Genomic DNA, 25,340 nt, shown 5'->3' with positions numbered 1-25,340 from the left:
CGTACTTGTATATTTCTTTTGTACATTTTGTATGGCGATGTATTATAGTTACTCACAGCAGAGACGTCTATCTGGTTGTACGAATATGTATGATTGCATCTGGGTCTGGTGTTAATTGTTGGTTGGGGGTTTGGGGATAGGTTTCAGGGGCGTTAAAGCGAAAACGAAAAGGTCGGGGCTGTTGTATATTTGCAAACCACATGCGTAGCTCTCTGCATTATCTTTTAATGTACATGTTGACTAATATCATGGATTGCCTTGCTGCAATGTTGCTTCATCATATTTATTGACTGCCAACAATTCATGTCGAAGCTACCTACCTAGGCACTAACGATGTCGACATGGAACTTAAGGTGAGCGGGTGAAGGCTTGGCGATGGAAGGATCAAAGATTGACCCCTGTAGCACATCAAGCGCCTTATTTGTGAGTAAAATTTGATACTGTTACTAACTCCTTTATTCTAGACCCAAAGAGAGCATCAGGACTTCAATTGAATGTTCGCTCAAGTCCATTAGTCTGGACAATTATTATCAGTGCCTTATTTACACTGGAATCAGAGTATGGTGTTGCTGTTTTGAGCCTCTAAATTGAGTGGAAAACAAGCTCATGTCTAGAAGCGTAATGACGAAAGTGTCCCGCGCTAAGTGGGAAAGGTCTCCACTGAAAGCTCCTCGTCATCCCTCATCGCATGTTTCGCTTTCCTTTTTGTTCCTTCATCAATCTCAAAGACAAAAAAGCTGTAGATCGATCAGGGACTTTTATCCCTTTCGATTATTTCTCTCATTGACTTGCTTTTCTTAATCCTTTTTGCGCCCCCAATATCATTCATCATCACACTAGACCTGTCACGAGCCGAACTATCGACCCCTCAGTAACAGGTATAGCTTGTCAAACCTCCCGGACCATTTCGATCGAGCTAGTCTATACGTAAGACGGACACGAATCGATCACTGTATAGGAAGCAAAGGGAAAGAACACAGCACAGTGATTATTCATCCAGCAAACACCATGGTGTCCGTCGACGAAGCTATTCAAAGGCTCAAGGAGACTCGGCCCCCCGCCACAGACACGTTGACATACCTCACCGTAGTCGAAACGAATCTATCCCCCGAAGTTCTTCCAACTCTACAGGAGATTCTCGAAGATGCCAAGCTTACGAGCGATATTGGCTGGGACCTCGTGGAGATGCTGATCTCCGTCCCTGGCAGCCAAGGTTGCCTGGAGACCGTTGCCCGCCTTGGGAACCCCCGCGAGGTTATTATCAAGGTGCTTGAAGTCCTTGACTCGAAAGCGGAATCTTCTGAGGCCGGTGATGCCTCTGCAAGCGCAGATTTCATCATTCTGGTTGGCATGCTGGGCATCCTCCATAGAAGACTGCAGGTCAAGGCGCCATCACGATTCCTTCATACGACATTACAGACCGTTTACCGAGCATACAACCCCCAAGGTGCCGAGACAACAGCCGCAGTTATTGATTTCGCACGGTCTCTTTCTGGCAGAAAGCGACCACCACTGCCCACTCGCCAGTCCAGCACCAAGCTCGAAACACCATTTCAAGACAGCGACATCTCCAAAAGCGCACCCGATCCTGAGGCAGATGCAGGTCAAGCAGCCGAGGGTGAGGCTGAACTAGTATCGCGCCTCTTACAGTCATTTGTTACGAGTATTCTCGAAGCATATGTCAACTCAAACAGGCTAGAGTGGGCGGCACGACATTTAGAGTATTACAATCCCGAGAGGATCGTGCCGGGGAAGCCTACTATGTTGCAAGCTTTCAAGCAGGTCGACGAGCTCCAAGCCAAAGACGCCTTGGTTGGACAGTTGGTTGTAAGTGGCAATCTCCAATGGAGGAATCTTTGTACTAATTTCCTCTCAGTCTGTAGCTCGCGATTTGGGTTTAGCGAAGCTGCCATCAGCCGAGGTCAAGAAGGCCTTGCAGTCACCCTTTGCTGTGAATCCACTTGCAGTCGAGCCTGATCCTAAGAACCCTGAGGGCATCAAACTCTCAACTGGTGGATTCCTTTGCTTGACTGCTTATCGCATGTTTGCATCAGATATCTTCGACGCCGACTACGAACAACCTGACGCTTACATCTTTCCCGAGCATCACAACTTGTTGAAACGATTCCTCGGAGATGACCCCCAGACGCAGATAGAGAGCAATCCTGGAACTGTCGAGGCCTTGTTAGTTATTGCACTTTGGCTCCACGATCAGAAGCGAATTATTGGACCTAAGGGGACCGACGACAAGGACGTAACCTTCATGTCGTACCATCACTTACTTACGCTCATTTCCGTGTTCCATCCATCGTTGCGGGTACGGAATGCAGCCACTGTGCTGGCGGGTCACATTCTTCACGAAGATCCCCACGAAGAAGACAGATTGGGTATTTTGGAAGACTTGTTGGAAAATTGCATGTTCTCGTCACTGAAAGCATGCGCAGTGACATGGCTACGCGAAGAGATCATTGCCGCCCGCAAGGCTGGCCCAAATGGCCGCTTTGCCGATCCAGACTGCCTGGACACACTTCAATATACCCTCTTTGAGGATCTTGAGTCCCTCGCTGAGACAGACTTGGAGGCCTTGTGGGAGTTTTGGGTTCAGTTTGCACCGTTTCACCTTCAGGTTGCCAATTTCGCTCTGTTCCTGTTTGGTGGTCAGGATTACAAGCACCTGGTTCCTGCTGGAATGGCCGCAGCAGTTGAGCATCGATACGCAGGCCCCTTACTGGCAGCCGCCAAGCGCCTGAGGGAGGCAATAGATAAGAAGGAGATCGATGGACAAGGGCAAGAAGACGAGGTTTCGATGCAGCTAGGCATCTTGACGGATACCCTTGAACGTGTTCCATTGCAGTAGAGCTTGATGAGTATGGGTTATTAGGGCGTTGCAGCTGAGGCAGGGTCTATCGGAGTACGGCATTTGTATATCTATAGTACACAGCGATATTTGCTGGATCGTTGCACTAGCCCTCGGTCGTGTTTTCCGGTTAAGAAACGTAAAATTACCCAAGCTCAATGCCTCATTCATGGTGTTAAAGGTGCAGCCTGTAGGATCAAGTTACCCGCTATGACCCTTGAAGGGGTCTCTTCACTTTTGGTCTTGTGGTGTTCTCAACACATAGCTGGTGACTTTCGTTTTTATAACTAAACCTCATATTGAAACAAAGCAAAAGGAATCTCTATCTTTTGATCTAGTTACGTAAATGGCGCCCCCCCCCCCCCTTTTTTTCTTCTTCTTTTTCTTTTTCCTTCTCCATTCGAGTGTTAGGAAACGGAGGTCTAAGAAATGCAATATCACAATTAGTGATTCAGGTCTAGGGTAGTGTAAAATAGCCCAAGCTGCCCCGGAGCATACAATCCGTAGCCAAGCCAAGCCACGACTCAGGCAAACGATGCACAAGGAAATTAGCCTTGTTTCTATTACTGAGTTAGGGTCTTCAGTTCTGTCGCTACCTTCCGTAGTTGGATGACAGTGGTCAATTACTAGTCCAGGTTATTGGTTAGGTGAACACGCCACTGTTTATTGAGTTTAGAACCAGGAGGAGGACAAGTTATAGTACCGGTCACTGTACGCTTAGATCGAAATGTGTAACTCATTGACTCGTTAGAGCTACACAACGAGGCTGGTTTTGTATGGCATGATGGACCTATACCTTTTTAATACCAGAGCAAGAGGCGATCACGAGACATCCATGGATAAGACTTGTTATTACCCTACTTATTTATAAACGCTGACCTGACAGCAAATCAATGCGATGCGATGCAACGCATAAGCATAAATGCAGCCCTTCTGAAGCTTGAAACGCGACATCTGTCCCGAAGGGGGGACTAAATTAGCGGTCCATCATCGACGATTCTCGCCTGTTCCTTGTTCTGAATGAGACCTTGTGTGACCCCATCAATTATTTTAGCCTTAGCCTTGCGGAGCAAAAGCAGCTAAAACCGCCGAACGCCAAGGGGTTCCGCTGTGGATAACACGGCAAGTGACATCATTGTATCCTTTCCAACCAGAATTTGGGGAAGGAGCATTAACATTGGACGTCAAAGAGGTCCGTACTTTACCTCGTGACGCTTCATGGAAACAGGACGGCACGGAAATTGTTAATGACGCCTCGGACTGCCTTGGCCCTGGTCATCGATTCTTCATTTCTTTCTCCTTTCTACTCCATAAACCTGTAAACCATGGGCTGCTATTTGCGACTCTGGTAGCAACTAACATACCGCCAAGTTTGCGAATAACGTACTACTCTACATCCCTGTGACACGATAACGACGCCAGTTCGTCACTCAGACATCGCCATAAACCGATCCAATCGTCCCTAACCCAGCTTTCCCTTTTCGTACAACTCAAGGAATACACCATAAAACCTTTGAGAAAACGAAAGGAAATGCTCATACAGTGCCATGGATCCTCAACAAGAAGACCCCAACAAGCTTAAACTCGAAGTATCAGAGCAACACCACAATAATGATGATGGGCAACAATCTACAACACTAATCACAAATACCCATGGAGACGTCGCCTTCCCTGCTCCTATCCCGCGCCCGATACAATCCCCCGAAAGTCCATTGTCACCGCGAAGCCCAAAGGAGTACATCGACCCTGGCGACGGCATTAAACAAACACCAGTCCAGTCAGAACCTACACATCTGCCAACAACAGACGACCCAATCTCACCTAAGAAGTCGCAAGCTCACAAGAGTCGACCGAGACCGACCAAGTCCTGGCAGACCGAGCAACCGCGGCGCGATCACCACCATCGTTCCTACTTTCGGCCCGGTCCAGCTAGAGCTGGCACCTCATATTTGAACAAGGCGATCTGGGAAGCACCAGAGGACCCAAGACTCAGCTCAAGTGATAGCTCGGTAGCATCGGCTGGCGAGGATGAGCCGCAAACCATCCAGCAAGAATCCCATCATAGTGGGCGAAAGAAGAAAGCAGGGAAAGCAGGCGAGAAGGGAAGCGAGAAGGCGAGCCACGATGAGGGCAAATACGGCCATTTCAGCGTCGGTAACCAGAATTACCAAACATCCGGCAAAGTAAAAAAGGACGGTCGTTTGCGCATCACGGTCAATGAAACTGCAGGCACTGGATACTTGACTAAGGCTCTGGGTGCAGCTGTCAATAAGGTCACTCCCGCAAAGGCCGAACAAGCGGACAGGGTGTCAAACCTCAAGATTCCCGAAAGCCCACGCCGGTCATCTTCTTCGACTGCTGTTGCGGATCCCAGACCTCGAGCACGCTTGAACATCGTGATCATGGTTATTGGTTCACGAGGAGACGCCCAGCCCTTCTTGAAGATAGGCAAGGTCTTGAAAGAGGATTATGGACACCGAGTACGCATCGCTACACACCCAGCTTTTCGTGACTTTGTCGAAAAAGATTCTGGTCTTGAGTTCTTCTCTGTTGGAGGTGATCCATCAGAGCTTATGGCCTTTATGGTCAAGAATCCAGGTCTGATCCCAACTCTTGAGACAGTCAAGGCTGGAGATATTGGGAGACGACGAGCCGCAATGGCCACTATGTTTGATGGTTTCTGGCGAGCATGCATCAATGCCACGGACGACGAATCGGACCGCCAGAACTTAAAGATGATGGGCGAAAAGGACCCTTTTGTCGCGGACGTCATTATTGCTAATCCTCCAAGCTTTGCACATATTCACTGCGCCGAAGCACTTGGCATTCCTGTTCATTTGATGTTTACCTTTCCCTACACACCTACACAAGCTTTCCCTCATCCCTTAGCAAGCATCAAGAATTCCAATGTGGACCCTGGATATACAAACTTCATCTCTTACCCCCTAGTCGAGATGATGGTATGGCAAGGTCTCGGAGATCTGGTGAACGAATTCCGTGTCAAGACTTTATCTCTGGATCCTGTTTCGACTCTCTGGGCTCCAGGTGCAACATATCGCCTGCATGTGCCATTCACGTATCTGTGGTCACCGGGTCTTGTACCAAAGCCACAAGACTGGGGAAGCGAGGTTGACGTGGCTGGCTTCGTATTTCTTGACTTGGCTTCAACCTTCGAGCCACCGAAGGAACTGGAGGATTTTCTAGCAGCTGGGGAGACTCCAATCTACATTGGGTTTGGATCAATTGTTGTTGATGATGCAGACAAATTCACGCAAATGATTTTCAAAGCTGTCGAGCTGGCTGGAGTTCGTGCCCTGGTATCTAAGGGCTGGGGTGGACTTGGTGGCGACGATGTTCCGGAGAATATCTTCATGCTCGACAATACCCCCCATGACTGGCTTTTCCCGAGAGTGAAGGCATGCGTCATTCATGGAGGCGCCGGAACAACAGCCATTGCGCTCAAGTGTGGCAAGCCTACAATGATCGTTCCCTTCTTCGGCGATCAAAACTTTTGGGGTAAGATGGTGAGCAGCGCAAATGTTGGACCCGAGCCAGTGCCATACAAACACCTGAACGCCGAAAAGCTTGCCGAAGGCATTGAGTTTTGCCTCACTGAAAAAGCAAGAGATGCTGCTGGAGAGATCGCCAAACGAATCGCAGAGGAGGGCGATGGCGCTGTCAATGCCGTCAAAGAGTTTCACAGACAACTGAACTTAAGAAGCCCTAGTATCTTGCGATGTTCCCTTCTCAAGGATCACACGGCCGTTTGGGAGTTGAAAAACACCAATATTAAACTGGGTGCTTTGGCTGCTGACATCCTAGTGGATAACGGCTTGTTGACCTGGAAGCGCCTGAGACTTCTCAGGCATGTGGAATGGAATGACTTTGAAGGTCCCGGCGAACCTGTCACAGGAATTGCCGGATCCATAGCTAGCACAGTCGGTGAAGCGTTTCACGGCGTTGCAAGCGTTCCTTACCATTGGGCAAAAAGAACAAGATCAATCAGTAAGAAGAAGAACAAGAGGAATGCTAGGAAATCTAAGAAGTCGGGCAACAGCATAACACGACACAACCTGGCGGACTCTGATGATCCAGTGGATGCTGCCTCGTTGTGCACTGAGACGACAGCTGGGGACACCGGAGGTCAGTATGTTGGCGACATAGCGAGTGGTGTCGAAAGGACAGCTACTGCCATCGCCAAGGCACCAGTGGACCTCTCGATGGCACTCGCGCAAGGTTTCCACAATGCTCCTCGACTCTATGGTGACAACACGGTACGACGACCCATTCGAGTGACAGGCTTCCATTCTGGCCTCCGGGCGGCCCGGCATGAGTTTGCGTATGGAGTCTACGATGGTTTCACAGGAGTAGTTCGCCTGCCAGTTCGTGGAGCAAAACAAAATGGACCGATTGGATTTGTCAAGGGCACAGGTATGGGATTGACAGGTCTGGTCCTCAAAAACCTCTCTGCTATTGTTGGCCCGATCGGATACACACTCAAAGGTGTCGTGAAGCAGGCTGAGCGGTCCAAGACGCCTCAGAAATACATCCGCCGGGCTCGCATTATCCAAGGGCAGAGAGAGTATAAGACGCTCCCGGAAGACCAGCGAAAGCAGTTGGAAAAGGAAATTATGGAGGGATGGCAAATAATGAATGAGTTGAGAGAGAAGATCCAGGATTTGGAGAAGCAGAGAGGTATAGCGGGACAGATCGACCGAGTTCTCCTCGATACGGAAGTCATCTTCGAAGACGTGGAAGTTGCCAAGAGATCTCTGGAAGCGCTTAAACAGGGGAAGACCCTAGAAGATGTGGTAGACCCAGATCGAGAACGAGGTCGTGATGGAGGAAAATCTGACCGAAACCGAAGCATGTCGATTCGGAGATCCTTTAATTTGACCAAGAAGTCGAGGGAGGAGAAACGCCTCACATCGCTGGCTGATGCCGAGGAGAGCACAAAGACAGGCGGAGGAGATGAACGGCCTACTAAGATGGATAGACTGACCGTGCCAGCAAGGTAGCATCGTTTGCTCATGGGGAAGTGCATGGCGTTAGGTTGCTGTGGTCTTTGAACGCATATCATATACCCAAGGATCCTGTTTTAGACTATAATCACACTGTAAGCTTATTGTACTGTATAATTCCCTAGGTAAAAGTGTCATTCTTACGTGTCTGCGCAATGACTGAGTATCTTTGTTTTTCTCTCTCTTTTTTTTCCTCCTTTTTTTTCTTCTTTCGCGTTGGGATCATGTTTGGTCTACGTAATATGCATCGCTGAAAAGAATTGGCCCCTTTCCCAATTAATATCATGGTGTCGTGTTGATATGCCGGTAGTAAACCTTCATAGCGAAGTTGCGACTGCTTACTTTACCGTCGTCGGTCATAGTCTCGATGGCTTCGATGCCGGTCGTAGTCTCTGTTCCGATCACGATCATGATCGCGGTCTCGGCCACGATGTCCATGTCTGCTGTCTCGATCCCTCTCACGTTCGCGTTCACGCTCACGCTCGCGCTTGTAACTATCCTCATGGCGACGACCCTCCTTTCGCTTGCTCTCCTCGCGGCGATACTCGTCCAAGCGCGGTCGCCTGTGCTTCTTTCCATTCTGGTTCCAGCCACCTAAGTCCTCTTCACCTTTGAGCTCCTTAGCACCAAGGCCGATTCGATTCGGACGTCGCTTGACTTGCTTAACTGTGCCGCGAGGTTTCCCGTCCCAGCCCATTCCGCGGAGAAGAGCTGCGCCGAATTCTTCCACTGGCATGGCTTCATAGTCATCGAGCGTGGATGTCTCTCCTGCTTCTTGAATGTCGCGACGGTAGGCGTCCTCTTCCGTTGGATGGATGATCTTTTCGTCTCCCTCCTTGTTACCTAACAGAGCATCCATTGCTTCGTCATCTGCTGTTCGTTTGGGTGGTGGCTGTTTTGGGTCGTGTTCGTTGGAGACTGGCTCCTCCTTAGACTCTAATTCAACATCCTTGTTCTCGTCTTCAGTCTTGTCCTTAATCGTCAGACCCCATTTAAGTCCCTTGTCCTGATCCGCAGGTTCCGTCTCGACAGTTGTGTTGTTTTGCTGCCTTCTTGCCTCCTCGGGCAGCGAATTTTTGCTCTTCCTCTGAGCTTTGGCCTCTGATCTCCAGTCGTGATTTGGTTGTCGGGCAATCACATAGTCCTTCTTCTCCGTTGTCGAATCTTTGGCCTTGCGCTCCGTCTCCGCTCCGCCCAATCCAAAGCCCGTGATCTTCTCATGCCGTCCTCGATGCTCATCCTCATCATCCTCAGAGTCGGAGGCGCCTCCTAAAGCGTGTGATCGTGGTCGCTTCCCTAGCAACGAGGGTGGATTTGGTTCTGAAGCTTTCTTCGAGCTGTTTTTGTTCATAGGAGCGCCGAACTTGATTGCTATTCGCGGAGCCGGAGGTTTGCTTTGTTCGGACATTTTGGTGGATGTTTGTTACTGAAGCTGTGTAAGTTCATGTGAAGAGACGGAATTATTTTTGGAAGACGTCAGCCCGCAGGCACCAGTGGCATTGTGGCGTGCCTCAATGTGGCGGTGCTTCGTTTTGAGATTTGGCCAACAACCATCTGAGTCTTCTCGATGGAATTTACTATGTGTACCTACCTTAGATATAAAACAGCCACATTTAACAGGAAACATCATAGATAATTATCATTGAAAACTTGAAAAATCTCTAGACGAGGGATATCTCATATATTAGAAAATTACTTTTCTATTGTGTAGGTCCCCAATCTTTGTAGCTCTCTGTACTTCAATGCATATGATGTTCCTTTATTGCAAATAAGGTGCCGTATTGTGAGACTATCCAGGACCACCTCTTCCGGAGCATGTCGAATAGCCACCTCTTTGTTCTAAGTCCTAGACCTGTGGCTGAACAAGAAGAGGAGGGAGAATTTTAGCTACGAGTGATTATAATAGAAGAAAAGATGATGTGCCAGAGCAAAACAGGCTCTAGACTTGCGCTTACACTTACACTTAAGATTTTATTTATGATATGTATGAAATGACTGCTACAGACATTTGTTACGTACAGGACTCGTCACTCTCGTTGGTTTCTATTAGGTTCTAGTTGGCTTGTAATTGGGTTGGTCGGTACTGCACATGTACAAGGGTGCATTACCATTCTATCCCCCTTTCTCTGCACTAGCGTTATGCACACTAGCGTGTTGGCGCCGTAAGCGTGAGGAAAGCCGTTATTAGCCTTAGCAATTGATCACGAATCATGGTATTTTCTTGGGTAACAAATTGACTCTCTTCTTTCTAATCTTGGCCTTATCCTAAACCTTGCTCCTCCCTCTCCCACCCACCACTGGCTCTACACCCACTATTCGCTGAAGCCTGTTTGATTGCCCCCCCTAAGCACATCAACTAACATCCCCCTCCCCGACACTTCCCCAGCCTACAGCGTCCAGTATCCCCCGTGCACTCACACTCTAACTAGGCTCCACTGCTTTCAGTGCATTGAGCTGTAAACCACCAACAAACCGCCCGGTTATCGTCTCCCCAGAGACAGAAATTTTGACGCCCTCCAGCGACGTCGCCTTCAACAACGACACCCCAAAAACAATCAACACCAGCGTCTTTCATCATATAAAACACGTGCATTCATCTCAGGCGCTCAAGAATATTATTTTGCAACGTCCGTTTCGTCCAAAAACGGATGTCGCGGCCGTCGATGCTATGACTGAGGTCGGAGCCGCCGATCTATCAAGGCTGCTTCAAACAAAGCGCAATGAGTGCAGGTCAGTATGGGCTCAGATGAAAGAGCTGATTTTTCCGATCGTCAGGATATATTTTTCGGGCTGCTAACTTGCCTCAGTTCAATTGTGACGTCGCGGAAGCGCAAGCTGCGCGAACTGTTCGCAGTTGCGACACAGTCTGAGGGTCTCCCACACCCAGTCTTGACCAACCCCGACGCGCCGACCACAACACCAGCCGAATGGCAGTTCTTGCAAGCCAACGATATCATCCAGTATGTCTTGCGATACTATTGCGCGTTTTCTGAAATTGATTTGCGCCCGTGTCGGTCTGACAATATATATAATGTGCTAATATGGATACAGAGGCAAGACGTTCAACGAAGCCAGTATCCCAACGAGACCAACAATTTCGCTTGAACTTTTCAAGAAGTCTCTAGCGAAAGCCATATTTATTGCGCCTGAGCCCACGCCGAAACGGACGCTTGAGGAAGCCAGCAAACCTGATATTGCGAATGCGCAGGACAAAGAACAATCTAATGGAACTTATGTACCTCCCAAAGTCGGCGATGCCCCTGCAAAACGAACGCCGAGCCCTCCGATTTCGACAGAGCCCATTACGACCGACAAAGCCGGCTCTTTGCCTACACCGACAAGCCAACCTGTGCCCCCATCTGAGGATGCGATTGTAGAGCCGACCTCAACGACTAGCCCTGTTGCGCAAACCCCTACCGACGCCAATGCAAACCCCAAATCGAAAGCGGAGGATATCACCAATGCCTCAGAGATCTCAGACACGCCTGCACCACGTCAGCCTCAAGTTACCTTTGAATCGGGGACAAAGGGAGAAAATGTTGGGCCAGGTGCATCTACGGCGGAGAAAACTAGTCGAGGGCCCAGTACTTCAACTGATGCTAGAGGTGCCCCTTTGACAGTCAAGCCACCCACGGATGCCGTTCGTGTGCCTGATGCCTTGTCTTCACCTGGTTCAACTGCACAAAGCGCAACCACGCCCGCGGTTCACGACGATGCTTCGACGGACACAAGCCCAGAGCATGAGGGACCACAGTTTGTGGAGCCAGCTGAAGAAGAGAAACAGACCGGGGATGAGGTAGACGAGGGGGGCAATAAGAAGGAGGATGAGAAAGAAACGAATGGTGACGTTCGAGCTACTTTAAGCGAAGACTTGCAGAATCGTGTGCTGGAAGCACCCCCTGACTCTGCTGAAGCTCAATTGCTTCAAGAATCTATACGATCGAGTGCTGCGGCGGAGGCAGCGGCAACAGCAGCAAGTACTAGTCTCGAAACAAAACCCGTAACTTCAGCGCCAGTTTCGGAAGATGTTGATATGTCGGGCACCGATGATGTTATTGCTAAACCGACTACACCCGATGCTAACGAACAAGTCAAAGAAAACAGTACTCAAGCTAAATCTGATATTGATATAGCACGGGTTAAGGCAATTGAGACCTCGGATGAAATGTCGGGCAGTAAAGAGATTCCAGACAGTCAAGAGGAGCCCTCTGAGCAAATGGATGTGGACGTCCATGAGCCTGAAGCAACCGTTCAAAGTCAAAGTCAAAGTCAAGACGTCAAATCAAATGGAAGTATAGAGGCTACCGAGAAAGAACCATCAACACCTACACCAATCCCCATTCCCGATGTTGCTACTGAACCTGCGGAGTCGGTCATCAAAGAGACTCCTCCAATAGCTGAGCGCGCTGTCACCAGAGTGTCTTCTGGAGCCATGCGGCCAAAGTCGGTCAGCGAGATTGTTGGTGCAACTCCTCGGCAAACGCCGACTTTAGAGCACACTTCGACCAACAAAGGCCTGGACAATCAATTGACCCCGTTGACTTCGACACCCAAATCGCCAAGCCTAAGGCATCGCCATATTTCAGCTCACCAAAGACAGAGATCCCGAAGCCAGCCGTCGACCGTTGTTTTTGGGAAGCAACCCAAGAAGGCAGACGAAAGGTCTATAGTGGCCAGCCAGCGCGATCCGATCATACCGACCGAGGACTACTACACTCCCCTTTTCGTCCAGGGATTCGCTGGTAGCTCCTCCTGGATGCAGCCCATCGAGAAGATCCTGTATACAGCCAACAAGACCGTGACTACCCCTGATGCCAATCTTGCCATTCAAGATCATCAGGCTTGTAAAGTTTTGCGCCGCGTTTACCATCTACAGCAGCATGACAAATGGTCTCTACGACAACCCAAGCGTTGCCCTGAGCCAACACGGCCCCCGTCGCACTGGGATGTAATGCTCCAAGAAATGAAATGGATGCGAACTGACTTCCGAGAAGAACGCAAATGGAAAAGGGCTGTCGCAAAAAATCTTGCGTATGCTTGTGCAGAATGGCACGAGTCTACTCCCGAAGAGCGAAAGCTGATGCAAGTTTCTGCTGTGATACCCCCGAAGACACAGCCTGCCCCTGACGTTCCGATGGCTGATGTCGAGGGCGAAAATCAACTCACACCTGACCTCATCTCAAGTGGAGATGTCGAGTCTATTGATAACCTGGATGATTTGACTGAGGATTTCCCCGAGACGATAGCACCGTCTGCCATCTTCTCTCTCCAAGACGACGACGTTATCTTTGGACTTCGACGAACAGCTGCTGCAGACCAACTTCTGGAGGAGCTACCCATGTTTGGAAAGCCCCTCCAGGTTCCCAAATTTGACCTTACAGGTCCTGAATGGGACCCTGATGCTCATTGGCGACGACCAGCTCTACCACTGAGTAAATATGTTGAAGGCCACATGAAGTTGGTTTCAGATGGTCCGCCAAGGAAGCGCAGCCGATACGATTACCAGAATGAAGATTCCGATGATGAGGGCGAGGCTGGTTTTGTCAGCAGTGATCCTTCACCCAGCCTTCCTTTACCACCAGCTACTGATGAGGTTGCCCTATTTAACCCTGAGATGAAGCATATTCGCGATCGCCTCTATGTTGGCCATCAGTTCCGACCGCCTTCGGAATATCCGATGCCATCACAGAGCTTTTTCGAGTGCAGGAGCCCCTCTCAGTGGACAATCAACGAGGATGACGAACTTCGAAGTCTTGTCCGGGAATACTCTTACAACTGGTCTCTTATTGCCAGCATGTTAGCACCCAAATCCCGCTTTACTTCGGGCGCCGAGAGACGGTCCCCTTGGGAATGTTTCGAGAGATGGATTTCTCTCGAGGGACTTCCAGCAGATATGTCTAAGACTCAATATTTCAAAGCCTATACAGGACGCATCACCGCGGCCCAGAATATCATTGCACAGCAAAATCAACTTGTGGCACAGCAAATTAACCCAGCCAATGGAGCAGTTACCCCTGGACGGAGACGACCTCCATCAACTCCCGTCAGAGTGGAGAGACGACGGAATCAGAAGCACCTCACACTTCTTGACGCAATGCGTAAGCTGGCGAAGAAACGGGAGACAGCTGCTCAGAAGCAACAGCACACAGCCTCGCAGAATGCGGCCAATAAGAAGGTCAACGAACCTGCATCACAACGCACCAACAAGACACCGAGAGAATACAGCATCTTGCGACATGAGCGAGACCAAGCCCTGGCAGAAAAGATGGCGCAGTATGCGTCAAGGCAAGAAGCTCAAAGACGAGTAAGTACTACACATCAGAACATAACTACAAAGCTGACATCCTCTCAGGCTGCCTTGCAAGCCAGGGCTCAAGGTCAAGCTCAGATGGCTGGCACTCCTGGAGCTGCGCAGGTCGGTCAAAATCCAGCTCAAGCCGCTGCCGCTGCAGCCGCTGCCGTAGCAGCAGCCAATGGTATGAATGGTGTTGGCCGTCTTAATGTACCTAATCAGCTTGCCGTTGCAGCAGCCGCCGCCGGACAAGCTCGTCCTAGAATGCCAATGCAATCTCCTGCTGCCAATGGCATGGGGGGTGTTCCGTCTCAAATGGCTGGCGGGCTCGTTCCACCTAATCAGATGACGAGTGCGCAACAAGCCCAATTGCAAGCAATGCAGGGACAACACAACCGCATGCCTATGCCAAACCCTCAGCCTGACGTCAACTTGATGATGCGTGCCCAGCGCATCTCTGAACAACAACGGCTTGCACAGATGCAGCACGCTCAAGGCGGCCCTAGTACCCCTGGCCAAGGAGCGAACGGTTCCCAGCAGAGCCCCCCTTTGAACATGCGAAACGGTGTTAACAGCATCAACGGAGCCAATACAATGAACCAGCAGAACTTCATAAATAACGCCCAGGCGATGATGGCCCAGTTTAACTCCGGTAATCTCGGCTCACCACAGGCCAATGGCCTTCATATGCCGGCTGGTCCTGCTGGCTCAATAGCCCCACGACCACAAGCACAGCTCCCTCCTAGCATTGCCGCTCAGCTTGTTCAGCTCGAGGCCCAGTTTCGTACTAAGAATCCGACCCTACCCCCTGATCAAATTCGCCAGATGGCAACAGAGCATCTGACACGCCTTATGATGGCTCAGCGCACTGCTATGAACTCTGCTGCTGGTACGGCTAACGGCCAAGGCGGACTTGCTGCTAGCATCGCAGCTACGACAAGTCCTCACCAATACGCCGCGCTGCTTCGCCAACAGCAACAGCAGCAGGCAAGTCAAGCGGCTGGTAGCCCTGGACAACAGCACCAGCAACTTCACCAGCAACATCAACAAGCGCAACACCAGCCCCAGCAGCAGCAAGCGAAACAACAACAGCCTCAACAGCAGCAACAAGGACAAGGACAAGCACAGGCACAGGCCCAGCATCAAGCACATCAACAGAGGCAGGCAAGCGGCAGCGCTACTCCATCGGCAGGTTAATCGCATAAAACGGGCAAAATAAAGGAAAGTTTCTTGTTTGGGTTCTAGAACCACTGGTTTGGTTGGTGCATAGGAAGCGATGAATATTGGAGTTGATCTTGTCATGAAAAAAAGCGTGCAGGCAAAAGAAAGGGCATCATTCTGGTTCTGGTTGTACAGTTGCTTACCCTTTTTATGTATGAGCAACGGATGGTTGGTATGGCATATTCGTGATGAGTTGGAGATCATCTGTAGATACATTTTATTAATTAGTCGAGGCGTGAAATAGGCGTATCATTACGCTAGGCCTCTCAAAGTCCTTGTCTTTTCAAGGCGATTAAAAAAAAAACACCACCCTCATACTCCAGTTCTATCACCATCTCTCGCACCCTGAAGTGACACGATGGATAAGAAATACGAGCACAAGAAGATAGAATAAACACATCATTTATCTAACATTAATGCCATGTCTATACTGACGAAACCCAACGCCGTTCATGCACATAAGATGATACAGCCCGCCTCAACGCGGGAATCTCATGAAAATCCATCATTTACTATATCTCACTCAGCTTGGTCCACCGTGCCCACCCCTAGAGCTATCACCTTGAAGCAGGAGCCTGGGCTTGATGAAGTCCTCGTCTAGATGGTGAAACACGCTGGCAGGATCCTCTGAGGACCAGAGCTGTCGGAGAGCATTGGTTGCTGTTATAGGTTGGCCGCCGGGTGTTTCTGTCGTGGGAGTTGCATATGCACTGTCTACTCGAGATGGAGGAGCAGTACTAGCCCGTGGCAGGGGGGTTCGGCGGGCTGGCGGAGGCAGGTCGGAAACGTCAATATCGCTACCAATATCGGAATCATCGTTATGGCGAAGGAGATCAGATCGCTCCGGGATAGAGTTCTTTCGACTCTTGCTAACAGGGCGGCCACCAGTGTGCGGAGATGAGGCGCCTGAGACATAACTAGCAGACTGGCCGGCCTCGAGACTGCCAAGGGCGACGCTGCCATTCCGGCGAGGATTATATCCGATCCCTGTTCCTGAACGCTTGACCTGAAGACCTCCGCCAAACGTCTCGATATCGAACTCATCGTCGCTGTCGACCTCTTCAACAACGCCAGTCCGGATACCAAGAATCTCAAGCATTCGAGCAGTCGTACCACCAAAAATGATGACAGTAAGCACGACAACAACCAGAACAGTAGCTCGAAGTGCGGGAGCGTTGTCGCCAGTGAGTAAAGCAGCAAGCGCTACGCCGACAGCTCCACGAAGGCCAGCCCAGTAGAGCATGGCCTGGTAGTTGTAGGGCAGCTCATCACCGACCTCTTGACCGCGTCTACTGGCGCGATATCGAATGAACCAGTTAATAGCCTTGGACAAAGGGAATACAGCGACCCATCTGGCAGCACAGACAGCCAGAATAGTGACAATGATGAGAGGCGGCTGGAATGAAAGGTTGTTGTCTGTGAACAAAGCCAGCCCTAGATAAATGAATATGAAGTTTTCAGACAACTGCGACAAGATCTGAAAGATGAATTTGGTGGTGAGCTGAGTTCGTCGTGACATGTTGAAATAGGCATAGTGCTTAAGTGTAATACCGCAGAAAAGCAGCGACACAATACCTGGGTGGAAGTTAGAAAGTGTGAAACACAAACTAAGATTGGAGGAACATACCAGACATATGAAGGCCGTGAGAGAAGAAGTAAGTGGCGTAGGCGATCAAGACAATTAAACAACTCTCAATCTTGGGAATACGGCGAAGGTAGGTAAACTTGAGTAGCAAAGCAGTGCCCACCCCGACGATGAAGCCAATAAACATGCTGCAGAAGAAGACGAGCAGAAAGATTCCTGTGCCTTCGAAGAAGCTGACGATGCCAAGATTAGCAGCCTCGCCCTTCTTGTACTTCTGCGCAGTTTCGAAAATGACAATGGCAATAGCATCATTGAGAATCGACTCTCCAAAGATGATGGTATACAGCTTGGGGTCAACCTTGTAGGTGTTGAAGATTGCGAGAATAGTGACAGGGTCAGTAGCGGAGAGAGTTGCGCCCACAGAAATCGCATCGACAAAGGTCATGCCCAGCGATCCAGGTAGAAGCGTAAAGATGTATAGGATCAAGCCAATAACGACAGCCGACAGAAAGGTTCCAGCAAAGGCAAAAGTCAAGATTGTACCAATGTTGCGGAAGAAGTTGGCCTGGTGTAGCTCATAACCCGAGGATAGAATAATGGGTGGCAGAAGAAGGTTGAAGAAGATCTGATAGTCGAAACTGATCATGTTGCGGATAGAGTCGCCAGAAGCTATCATCAAGACAAGCCCAACAACCATTCCTGCAAGGAGAAGACATGTAAGCCATTGATCCCCGGTAGTTGATTTCAGGGGGCGCACCAGCAAAGATGGATATAACCGTTTCATGTATAGCAGTAACCTTCTTCATCTGCAGCATATAGCTTGTGAAGAAAGCAATGATGAGCAGCATAATCGAGATGAAGAGCGCCCATGCCGCGAACAATTCCTTCTGAGCAGAGTCACCCTCTGGAGGTCATCGTCAGTATTTCTTGCGGTGAATCGTATCTTTTCGAGGGGGAAAACGCACCCTCAGGATCACTCTCTTCATCGGTTGCTCGCTCTATGTTCAATTCGTCAGTCTCACGTCGCGGAATTAGAGTCAGACTCCATATGCGATGAATAGCGTACTAAGGAGCTGAAAGCCCATTCCGACGAGCTTTGCGGAAGCCATTGTGTTTGCGTCGTCTCTTTGCGATAATTAAAAGCCGTCGCGATCGTTCAGGCCAAACCAAGACGAGATCAAGTGGGAAACCCCTTGCGCGAGCCTCGTAAGCTGCGACACTGGAACATTCGCAAGGGAGCGTGAGTATCGAGAGGAAGCGGTATTCGAACCGCGGGACGAGGTACTGTAGATGCTGCTGCTGCTGACGACGTCGACTCGGAAGAAGAGTCCAGGCAGCAAAATAGCGAATGTTGGAGGGAACAAGTTGGCGTGCCCTGGTCTGGGTATGCGATAGGAAGCTAGAGGGATACTACCTAAGGTTAAAGTAACCAGGCTACCCAAGTGCAAGGTGGGCCAAGCAGCCAAGATAGGTACAGCAGATGAAAGGCGACAGCTTTCAATAGATCAAGACTCTGATTGGCTCATCTTTGATGCATAGGATATTACCTCCTAAAGTTACCAACCTGAGCTGTTATTGACAGACCCGAATTGATTAGTTAGTTAGCCTCTAATAAACGTTTCTAATTTGAAGCCATATGCTAACTGGTAAGTCAACCGTAAATACGGACTTCCCAGATAAACTTTACTAACAATGAATAGAAAGATGACGTAAGATCGATCATTCTACCATGAAGTTGTCATGATATGCCTTGTCTCCTGTAGTTTAGCCCATCATGCTAAAGTAATACCAACCTCGGGACTTGAAACAAAGAAACAAGCAAACATATCCAGACTCGCGGGCTAATTTATTTTCAACTCGTACAGCATCGACGTCCATGTAAACAGTTTTGCTAACCAACCAACACTGGCTTAGTAGCCAACTATTCACAGTCCTTTATTATAAGTTCCACCCATTGCAAGCTGGCGGGGCCGTTGGTGGGGGACTGGGGGCTTCTCATGAGGCTCTTCAGTGGCTCCATTCACTAAATCGCACTGAAACTTAGCACCTGGAGAGGCGGGGGACAACGACGCTGTCAGGTCCCCGGAGCCTGCTCACCTTCCATAGCTGCTTGAACCCCGTGTTCGAAAGTCTTTACTTCGGAAGCTGTCAACTTCACAAGCTCAACAACTCTGCTGTCGCTTCTACAACGTACACTAAGAATCACACCGTCGATCACGCACATCATCTGTAGGGACACTCGCAATCACGATGTATCACCTCGCCAAAGGCATTTACCTCTATGCGACCAGCAAAGAAGGTACTTTCAACTCCCCATTAATTCTTCCTGTGAATGCTAACCTCGCTGGCTTGCCAGAATACTCCGTGATTCTTCTAGGTCTTGACAATGCCGGCAAAACTACCTTTCACGAACAAGTCAAATCCATGTTCCTACCAAATAGACCCGACCCGAAGCTCAAGACAGTACCCACCGTAGGCCAGAACGTCTCGACGATACCCCTACAAGACATGTACCTCAAGCTTTGGGATGTAGGCGGTCAGCACTCGCTCCGAAAGCTCTGGCAGAGCTACTATGCAAGTTGTCACGCAATAGTCTTTATCATCGACAGCACAGACATTGGCGACGGAAACATTGAGCATGAAGAGAACGTTGGCAGACTGGAGGAGTGTCGGCTAGTCCTCGAGGACGTCCTACAACATTCCGAAACTGAAGGAGTGCCACTCCTAATTCTAGCAAACAAACAGGATCGCGAGGATTGTGTCGAGACAATACGCATCAAGGAGGGTCTGGTAAAGAAAGTCATGGAGGGAGACAAGGGGTCCGCTGTCCGCGATTCTCGTGTGCTGGCAATGAGCGCTCTAACTGGTGATGGAGTCCGAGAAGCTATCGAGTGGGTAAGAACCAGAGTACAATGGAACAAGGAGTCTCGACCGCCCGTGATGCGGTAGTTCTTAACATGGGTGGCATTTATGTGCGATTACTAGAGCTTATGAGCGACGACAGTACCTGGATTGGCGTATGTATCGGAATGTGTATGGAGCATCAGTAAATCACTGCTTAGCCTTGAAGCACGGGAAACACTGGGCGAACATTTTGCGGGGTATCATGGTTTCTATTTTCCTCTGGGTTTATTGTTTTTTCTTGGTATTAAGTTGCAGATATTAGCCTCACCTGTCGTTCTCGGCTGTCAACTCAGCCATGAGTCCTCCTTTGTCCCTTCGCTTTGCGTCCTCAGCCAGCTTACTATCCACTAGGTCAGATAGCTCCTTAGATCGGTTGAGTGCTCCTTGAGCACACTGGATGAAGAGTGGTGCGTCAAGAGAAGTTCCTCCCAGCTTGGCAATCTGACAAATCTCGCCATGCTTGTTGAGACTGTATGTGCAGTGGGAAATTCGTAGTTGTTCTTCAAGCCAGTTGGTGTCAACGAGGACTTGGCTACCATCTTCACCGAAGAAACTGAAGGTGACACAGAAAGGGGAGTGCAGCCAGCTTAGAGGTACGGGCTCTCGCTCAGCAGGTGTGTAGATGGTGAGGTTTTCTCCCTCAATGCTAGAATCAGGCTTGCGGAAATGTCGAAGAGCTGCGACAACGGCTAGACAAGCCGCGTCTGTGAGGTTTCCGTCATGTGTGAGGACGTGAAGATCGACTCTGATAGACCAGCATTTCTGGCCGGCGATGAGGCATAGTGACTCGGTGTCTAGCGCACCAGATCTTCTGATTGTTTTCTCGAGAAGCCTGGAGAGAAGAACCTCCTCGAGTGAAGGGCGGTTGACCTCATATGAAGGGGCAACCATGGGACTGAGTTCTGATGTAATTGTGAAAACTCCGTCGAAGGGACGGTCTGAGTATGGCACTGTGACTTCTGCTGAGACTTTTGCTAGAACTCTGAGCTGCTTGTTAGCATGAAATCCATCACAAACGTATAAGAATGTCATACCTTGTTTTTCCATACTTGACCTCTGCAACTCCATATTCATCTCCAAAAGTGAGTTCAAGAGGTCGAAACTCGTCGAATTTGCGCCCATCTAATCGCAAACCCTCGTCCAGAGCTTGAGTGACAAAAGTCCTCTCAGAAAGAGAAGGCTCAGCTTCACGAGGCATGATTGACTATTATTTTTGTGTGAATCTGTCGTGAGAGGAAATGCTGTGTTTATAGAGTGCCAAAGCGTAATAGACAGAGAGAAACATTGAAGAAATTCTGCCGGGCGGTGAAGTGCCATTTATGGTACGCCTGCTTCTCATGCACGCCTCGCGTCGGCATTATTAAAGACTTCGTATTAACATTGAAACACCATTTTCTTCAAGAAACTATTGAGGAATTATCGCCATGACTACCGCCCATAGACCTACGTTTGATCCGGTCCGTATGCTCCATTCTATTTCTCCAGCGCATACTGACTTCTATAGGCCCGTGGCAAAGAAGCCCTCCGAGGCCCAGCCTACCATCAACGCCTTCTCCCAGCCCACACCCAACTCAAATATCGTCAAGCCGGTCAAGGCGGCGATGCTGACGAACCCACACGCGATCTCGCTGCCGAGCTTCTCGCTGCTGAAGCCGCCCATTTCACTAAGAAGAACGGCGCCCCTGCCCTCATTGACGATGCCGACGAGGACGACGAGACAAGCGCGTCTGGTGGCGCAAAGCGAGCGCTCCCAAGCGCCAATGGTGAGGAGGAAGATATAGAGGCGAAGAGACGGCGGATATTGGCAGAAACAAGAGACATCGATGCCGACGACAGCGAAGAGGACGACGATGATGACAGCGACGACGACGACGATAGCGATGATGACTCTGATGCAGAGCTGCAGAGAGAGTTGGACCGTGTTCGAAGAGAGCGAGAAGAGAGGAAGAAGAAAGAGGTAAGTCCAAGCGATTCTCATATGCGGTTAATGGTTTGCTGATACACATCACAGGAGGCCGAACGACTCAAAGAAGAGGAAGAGGCCCGAGAACGAGATATCGCCCTAGGAAATCCTCTCCTCAACAAACAAGATTTCAATATGAAGCGCCGCTGGGACGATGACGTGGTATTCAAGAACCAGGCACGAGGCACAGAAGACAAGGGCAAGAAAAAGGAGTTCGTAAACGTAAGTCTTTTGGTACTTGCATTCGCAAAGCATTATCTGCCAGCGTCTCAATTCTATATGCATTTTTTCTTCAAAGATGAAAAGACATCATTCGCTGACCCAGACCTTTAGGATCTCCTCCGCTCCGACTTTCATAGGCGCTTCATGAGCAAGTACGTTAGATAATGACATAGACAAACTCCTCCATTTTAGACATTAGATACCCTGAGTTTTAAATCAAGCACTCTCTTGCGACCGTCTTCGTCCGTCCTTTGACTCCAAAGCCTGCTCAGTGAGGATCTTGTTCTCCAGGCCTTCGAAGGCTCCGAGAACGTTGCCGTACTTCTGATAGGTTCCCTCGCGGTAACCGTCGTCAATGCGCTGGATGTTACCCTCTTCAGTCCATCGCTTGCCAATGAGCTCGTCAAAGGTCTCGTTTGGCTGGCGCTCGAGAGCCCAGAGAGCCTTGTAGGCTCCGCCAAGAGCGCAGGCATTACCGCCGACGTCGAGCTTGTAAACGCCGTCGCTGCCGCCGAGGACCTCGCCAATAACGCGGGCGATAGCTGGGTTCAGTGAGCCACCTCCAACGAGGTAGATACGACGAGGCTGAGCGGGTAGGCCAGGTCGAGTGCTCTCAACAAGGTTCTGAGAGCGCAGACGCATAGACAGGGCCTGAGACTCAACAATCACCCGAGCATCAGTCTCCTTGTCCCATCCTCCCTTGACCTCTTGGAGGTCAGAGCCATCTGGCTCGCATGAGTATCGCCAAGTGCCTGCGCGGATGTTGGGTACCACTTCGGTGAGGTAGAAGTATAGACCAAGCTTGCGCCTATCGTCCTCCTTGACAGCGCCCAGAGCAGGTGTGTTCTCGATGGCCTTGTTGAAGTTCTCCCAGCCGGTAGGGCCGTTCTCAGGCTTGGGAAGTTGGTCTCGCACTCGCTCACGTGCTAGGCCTCCGTTCTTGTAACACAACATAAACATGTAGTGGCCATCGGTTGTGGGGTGGTTGAAGAAGTGGTAAGCACCATCAGGCTTGTACTTTGGTGTGTTCATGAGGAATGTAGTTGAAGTACCGAGAGATACGATGGCGTCGAGGGGTCGAAGGGGAAGGGCGAGAATAGTTCCGGGGTTATCACCGGTGAATGGTGTGATCTGGCAGTCGGGGTGGAAGCCGTGACGGTCCACGAAGTAGAGAGAGATTGATCCCAGAACAGCGGCGCCATCGAGGCAAGGCTCGCCCAGCTTCTTTCGTAGGTTGAGGGCATCGCGCTTGCTTCCAGCAGCGAGCTCGAGAAGAGGTTCGCTGTATGTTTGGCGGGACATGTCCCAGAGGTTCATACCACAGACATCGCTGACGTCCATGGGGGCGATGGCGCCGAGGAAGACGGATGCGAGCCATGACGAGACGAGGGAAATATGAGCTGTCTTGGCGTACATGTCTGGGAGGTCCTTCTTAAGGCGCATAATCTGGGTCCCAGTAAATCGCTGGTAGATCTGTCAACACTGAATTTCTCTGGGTATTCAGAAATTTCAACTTACATGGTGAGCACCGCTACCTGTCACCTCAGCGAGCTTCTGGCGACCGCCAAGAGCAGCATCAAAAGCGTCACATTCAGCCTGAGTGCTCTGATCCTGCCAATTAGGCGACCATTGGTGCGAAAGGGCCTGTGGTAGCTGAACAACCAGAGGGAGACGAGGATCGAGATGGTGAAGAATTTCATAGGCATTGCCATTCCAGTAGACACTGCCGTGCTGCTGACAAGAGCCGCTGATGCCGCGAATATGAGATAGAGGAACAGGCATAGACTCAGCCAATCGATCAAGAACTAGATCTACAGACTCTAGCCACATAGCAACGGGCGCATAGACCTCGCCTGTCTCCTCGTAGACATGGACACCCTTCTTGATGCCATATTTGTGGCCAAAGTCCTTGTCGAAGTCGACCTTAGCTTCACCTTTGACTTTGAGGTCTGAGTCGACCACCAGAGCTGGATATGGTGTTAGCGAATTGTGTCGCCAGTTGAGAATCTGGCTGACGTGCCTTTGAGCTGTTGGGTCGATAGATCAAAGCCGAGGTATAGCGGCTTAAAGTCTGTGGACTGATCTGGGGAGTTGGATCGAGCGAGGAACGGCATTGTGAATAGCTTCGGATAACGTCGAGCTGTTGATTCTAGGTAAGGATACTATATCCAAGGGTGCCAACCACGGCGACGTCAATAGTAGCAAGGATGACAAAATGAGGGCCAATTCAGTAGATGACGTAAGAATTGGCAGTCTTGTAAGTGCGTGTATTGTAGATAAATAATCTTTTACAACGAACAATGGGTGAAAAGAGTCAGTATGGGTCAAGTTGTGTGAGACAAGGGAAAACACCAGAAAAAGCCACGAGCTGGGCTTTATACCTTATAACGCGTGTACCTTGCCTTAGCTGAGCAGTCACTGCCAGTCAGTAACTGCATCATGTTAGACCGCCACCCTCCAACAGGGAAGAACAAGATAGACGCACACTAAGGTTGTCTTCAGTGGGTAACATGCATCAGAATCAACTCCAAAGCCAGCATCCAATTGAATGGCGTGGATGCAGTAATGACAATGTCAATACACCCACGAAGCTAATTCTGTGCCCTTACTTCATCTATTTATCCAAAGACAATAGTCACCAAAATTGTGTTGTAAAAATTGGGCTGAGAGGTCATATGAACGCAATTCCATGTCTGGGGAATATATCCGTTCAGCAAGGTATTGCATATAGCTTACCTGGTACTTGGGTCATCCTTGCCTAAGGATGAACAAGATGCGGTTCTCTTATTCTGACATATTTTTTTCTCTCTCCTTTAACGCAATTATTTGATTCCTACCTTAGTACTACTTACTAAGATACCACCAGCAAAACCAACTACGTAACTCTCAAAAATATGGAGATTTTTTCTCTCACTTTCCATCCTCCGTATCAACGTGGGGTTGCCTTCTCCGCCGAACGAGTCGTTCAACCAAACCCCAGTTTTTAACAAGACCCTTGATGATCGATAAAAGGAAGCCTGGGCTAGCGAGCGTAAGGAGGGGCGTGTACAACAGTTGTAAGACGACACTCAACACCAGATAAATAAATTAAGCATTCGCATTCGGGCAAGTCGTGAAACAGATCAAGCCGAGGGAGGTGTGGAAACGGAAGAAAAGGAATTGATCACCAGGTACAAATACTACAAAAGTGAAGAAAAGAAGCATGATAGAACACGACCATCATTGGGATGTGTGCCAAGAGACTTCTCCCTGATCGACACTCTACTTAACTCTAT

At 49.7% G+C, this 25,340-nt stretch overlaps 9 protein-coding genes across 9 annotated transcripts; 5 read left to right on the top strand and 4 right to left on the bottom strand.

Annotated features, from left to right (window-relative positions):
* Positions 1-653: 653 nt before the first annotated feature.
* On the top strand, positions 654-3,201 carry BKA55DRAFT_619190 (YAP-binding/ALF4/Glomulin). Its single transcript, XM_046196746.1, has 2 exons — positions 654-1,827; positions 1,877-3,201. Exons 1-2 carry the CDS (start codon positions 1,009-1,011, stop codon positions 2,855-2,857), a joined length of 1,800 nt encoding a protein of 599 aa, XP_046046867.1. The 5' UTR covers positions 654-1,008; the 3' UTR covers positions 2,858-3,201.
* A 1,203-nt stretch (positions 3,202-4,404) lies between these two features.
* BKA55DRAFT_692536 (uncharacterized protein) lies at positions 4,405-7,875 on the top strand (the record flags this gene model as incomplete). Its single annotated transcript, XM_046199792.1, has 1 exon — positions 4,405-7,875. One exon carries the CDS (start codon positions 4,405-4,407, stop codon positions 7,873-7,875), a length of 3,471 nt encoding a protein of 1,156 aa, XP_046046866.1.
* Positions 7,876-8,221: 346 nt separating this feature from the next.
* BKA55DRAFT_517712 (DExH-box splicing factor binding site-domain-containing protein) lies at positions 8,222-9,286 on the bottom strand (the record flags this gene model as incomplete). The annotated part of the gene is made up of 1 exon (XM_046188210.1): positions 8,222-9,286. One exon carries the CDS (start codon positions 9,284-9,286, stop codon positions 8,222-8,224), a length of 1,065 nt encoding a protein of 354 aa, XP_046046865.1.
* A 2,161-nt stretch (positions 9,287-11,447) lies between these two features.
* Positions 11,448-15,640, top strand: BKA55DRAFT_92233 (uncharacterized protein). Its single transcript, XM_046201685.1, has one exon. It carries the CDS (start codon positions 11,912-11,914, stop codon positions 15,365-15,367), a length of 3,456 nt encoding a protein of 1,151 aa, XP_046046864.1. The 5' UTR covers positions 11,448-11,911; the 3' UTR covers positions 15,368-15,640.
* Positions 15,641-15,914: 274 nt separating this feature from the next.
* On the bottom strand, positions 15,915-18,085 carry BKA55DRAFT_516915 (Sodium/hydrogen exchanger family-domain-containing protein; the record flags this gene model as incomplete). Its single annotated transcript, XM_046188130.1, has 5 exons — positions 15,915-16,966; positions 17,019-17,675; positions 17,734-17,880; positions 17,942-17,974; positions 18,043-18,085. The coding sequence occupies 5 exons, from the start codon at positions 18,083-18,085 to the stop codon at positions 15,915-15,917; spliced, it is 1,932 nt and encodes a 643-aa protein (XP_046046863.1).
* A 1,141-nt stretch (positions 18,086-19,226) lies between these two features.
* Positions 19,227-19,925, top strand: BKA55DRAFT_595809 (P-loop containing nucleoside triphosphate hydrolase protein; the record flags this gene model as incomplete). The annotated part of the gene is made up of 2 exons (XM_046195859.1): positions 19,227-19,275; positions 19,333-19,925. The coding sequence occupies 2 exons, from the start codon at positions 19,227-19,229 to the stop codon at positions 19,923-19,925; spliced, it is 642 nt and encodes a 213-aa protein (XP_046046862.1).
* Positions 19,926-20,144: 219 nt separating this feature from the next.
* On the bottom strand, positions 20,145-21,078 carry BKA55DRAFT_541628 (ribosomal protein S5 domain 2-type protein; the record flags this gene model as incomplete). Its single annotated transcript, XM_046190393.1, has 2 exons — positions 20,145-20,862; positions 20,915-21,078. The coding sequence occupies 2 exons, from the start codon at positions 21,076-21,078 to the stop codon at positions 20,145-20,147; spliced, it is 882 nt and encodes a 293-aa protein (XP_046046861.1).
* A 226-nt stretch (positions 21,079-21,304) lies between these two features.
* Positions 21,305-21,946, top strand: BKA55DRAFT_541627 (Pre-mRNA-splicing factor Cwf15/Cwc15; the record flags this gene model as incomplete). The annotated part of the gene is made up of 3 exons (XM_046190392.1): positions 21,305-21,337; positions 21,385-21,837; positions 21,914-21,946. 3 exons carry the CDS (start codon positions 21,305-21,307, stop codon positions 21,944-21,946), a joined length of 519 nt encoding a protein of 172 aa, XP_046046860.1.
* A 335-nt stretch (positions 21,947-22,281) lies between these two features.
* BKA55DRAFT_595806 (uncharacterized protein) lies at positions 22,282-24,506 on the bottom strand (the record flags this gene model as incomplete). The annotated part of the gene is made up of 4 exons (XM_046195858.1): positions 22,282-23,529; positions 23,584-24,032; positions 24,082-24,188; positions 24,463-24,506. The coding sequence occupies 4 exons, from the start codon at positions 24,504-24,506 to the stop codon at positions 22,282-22,284; spliced, it is 1,848 nt and encodes a 615-aa protein (XP_046046859.1).
* Between the last annotated feature and the right edge of the window lie 834 nt (positions 24,507-25,340).

This window comes from Fusarium redolens (genome assembly GCF_020744475.1).
Source record: "Fusarium redolens strain MPI-CAGE-AT-0023 chromosome Unknown BKA55scaffold_12, whole genome shotgun sequence".
NCBI lineage: Eukaryota > Fungi > Ascomycota > Sordariomycetes > Hypocreales > Nectriaceae > Fusarium > Fusarium redolens.
This window is presented reverse-complemented; position numbering and strand designations above follow the sequence as displayed.

What these genes read in the sequence shown, in the direction of transcription:
- BKA55DRAFT_619190 (XM_046196746.1), top strand. Translation starts at nt 1,009, where the DNA reads ATGGTGTCCGTCGACGAAGCTATTCAAAGGCTCAAGGAGACTCGGCCC. An exon ending in CCTTGGTTGGACAGTTGGTT is followed by an intron (nt 1,828 to 1,876) that starts GTAAGTGGCAAT and finishes ATTTCCTCTCAG; the next exon opens with TCTGTAGCTCGCGATTTGGG.
- BKA55DRAFT_92233 (XM_046201685.1), top strand. Translation starts at nt 11,912, where the DNA reads ATGTCGGGCACCGATGATGTTATTGCTAAACCGACTACACCCGATGCT.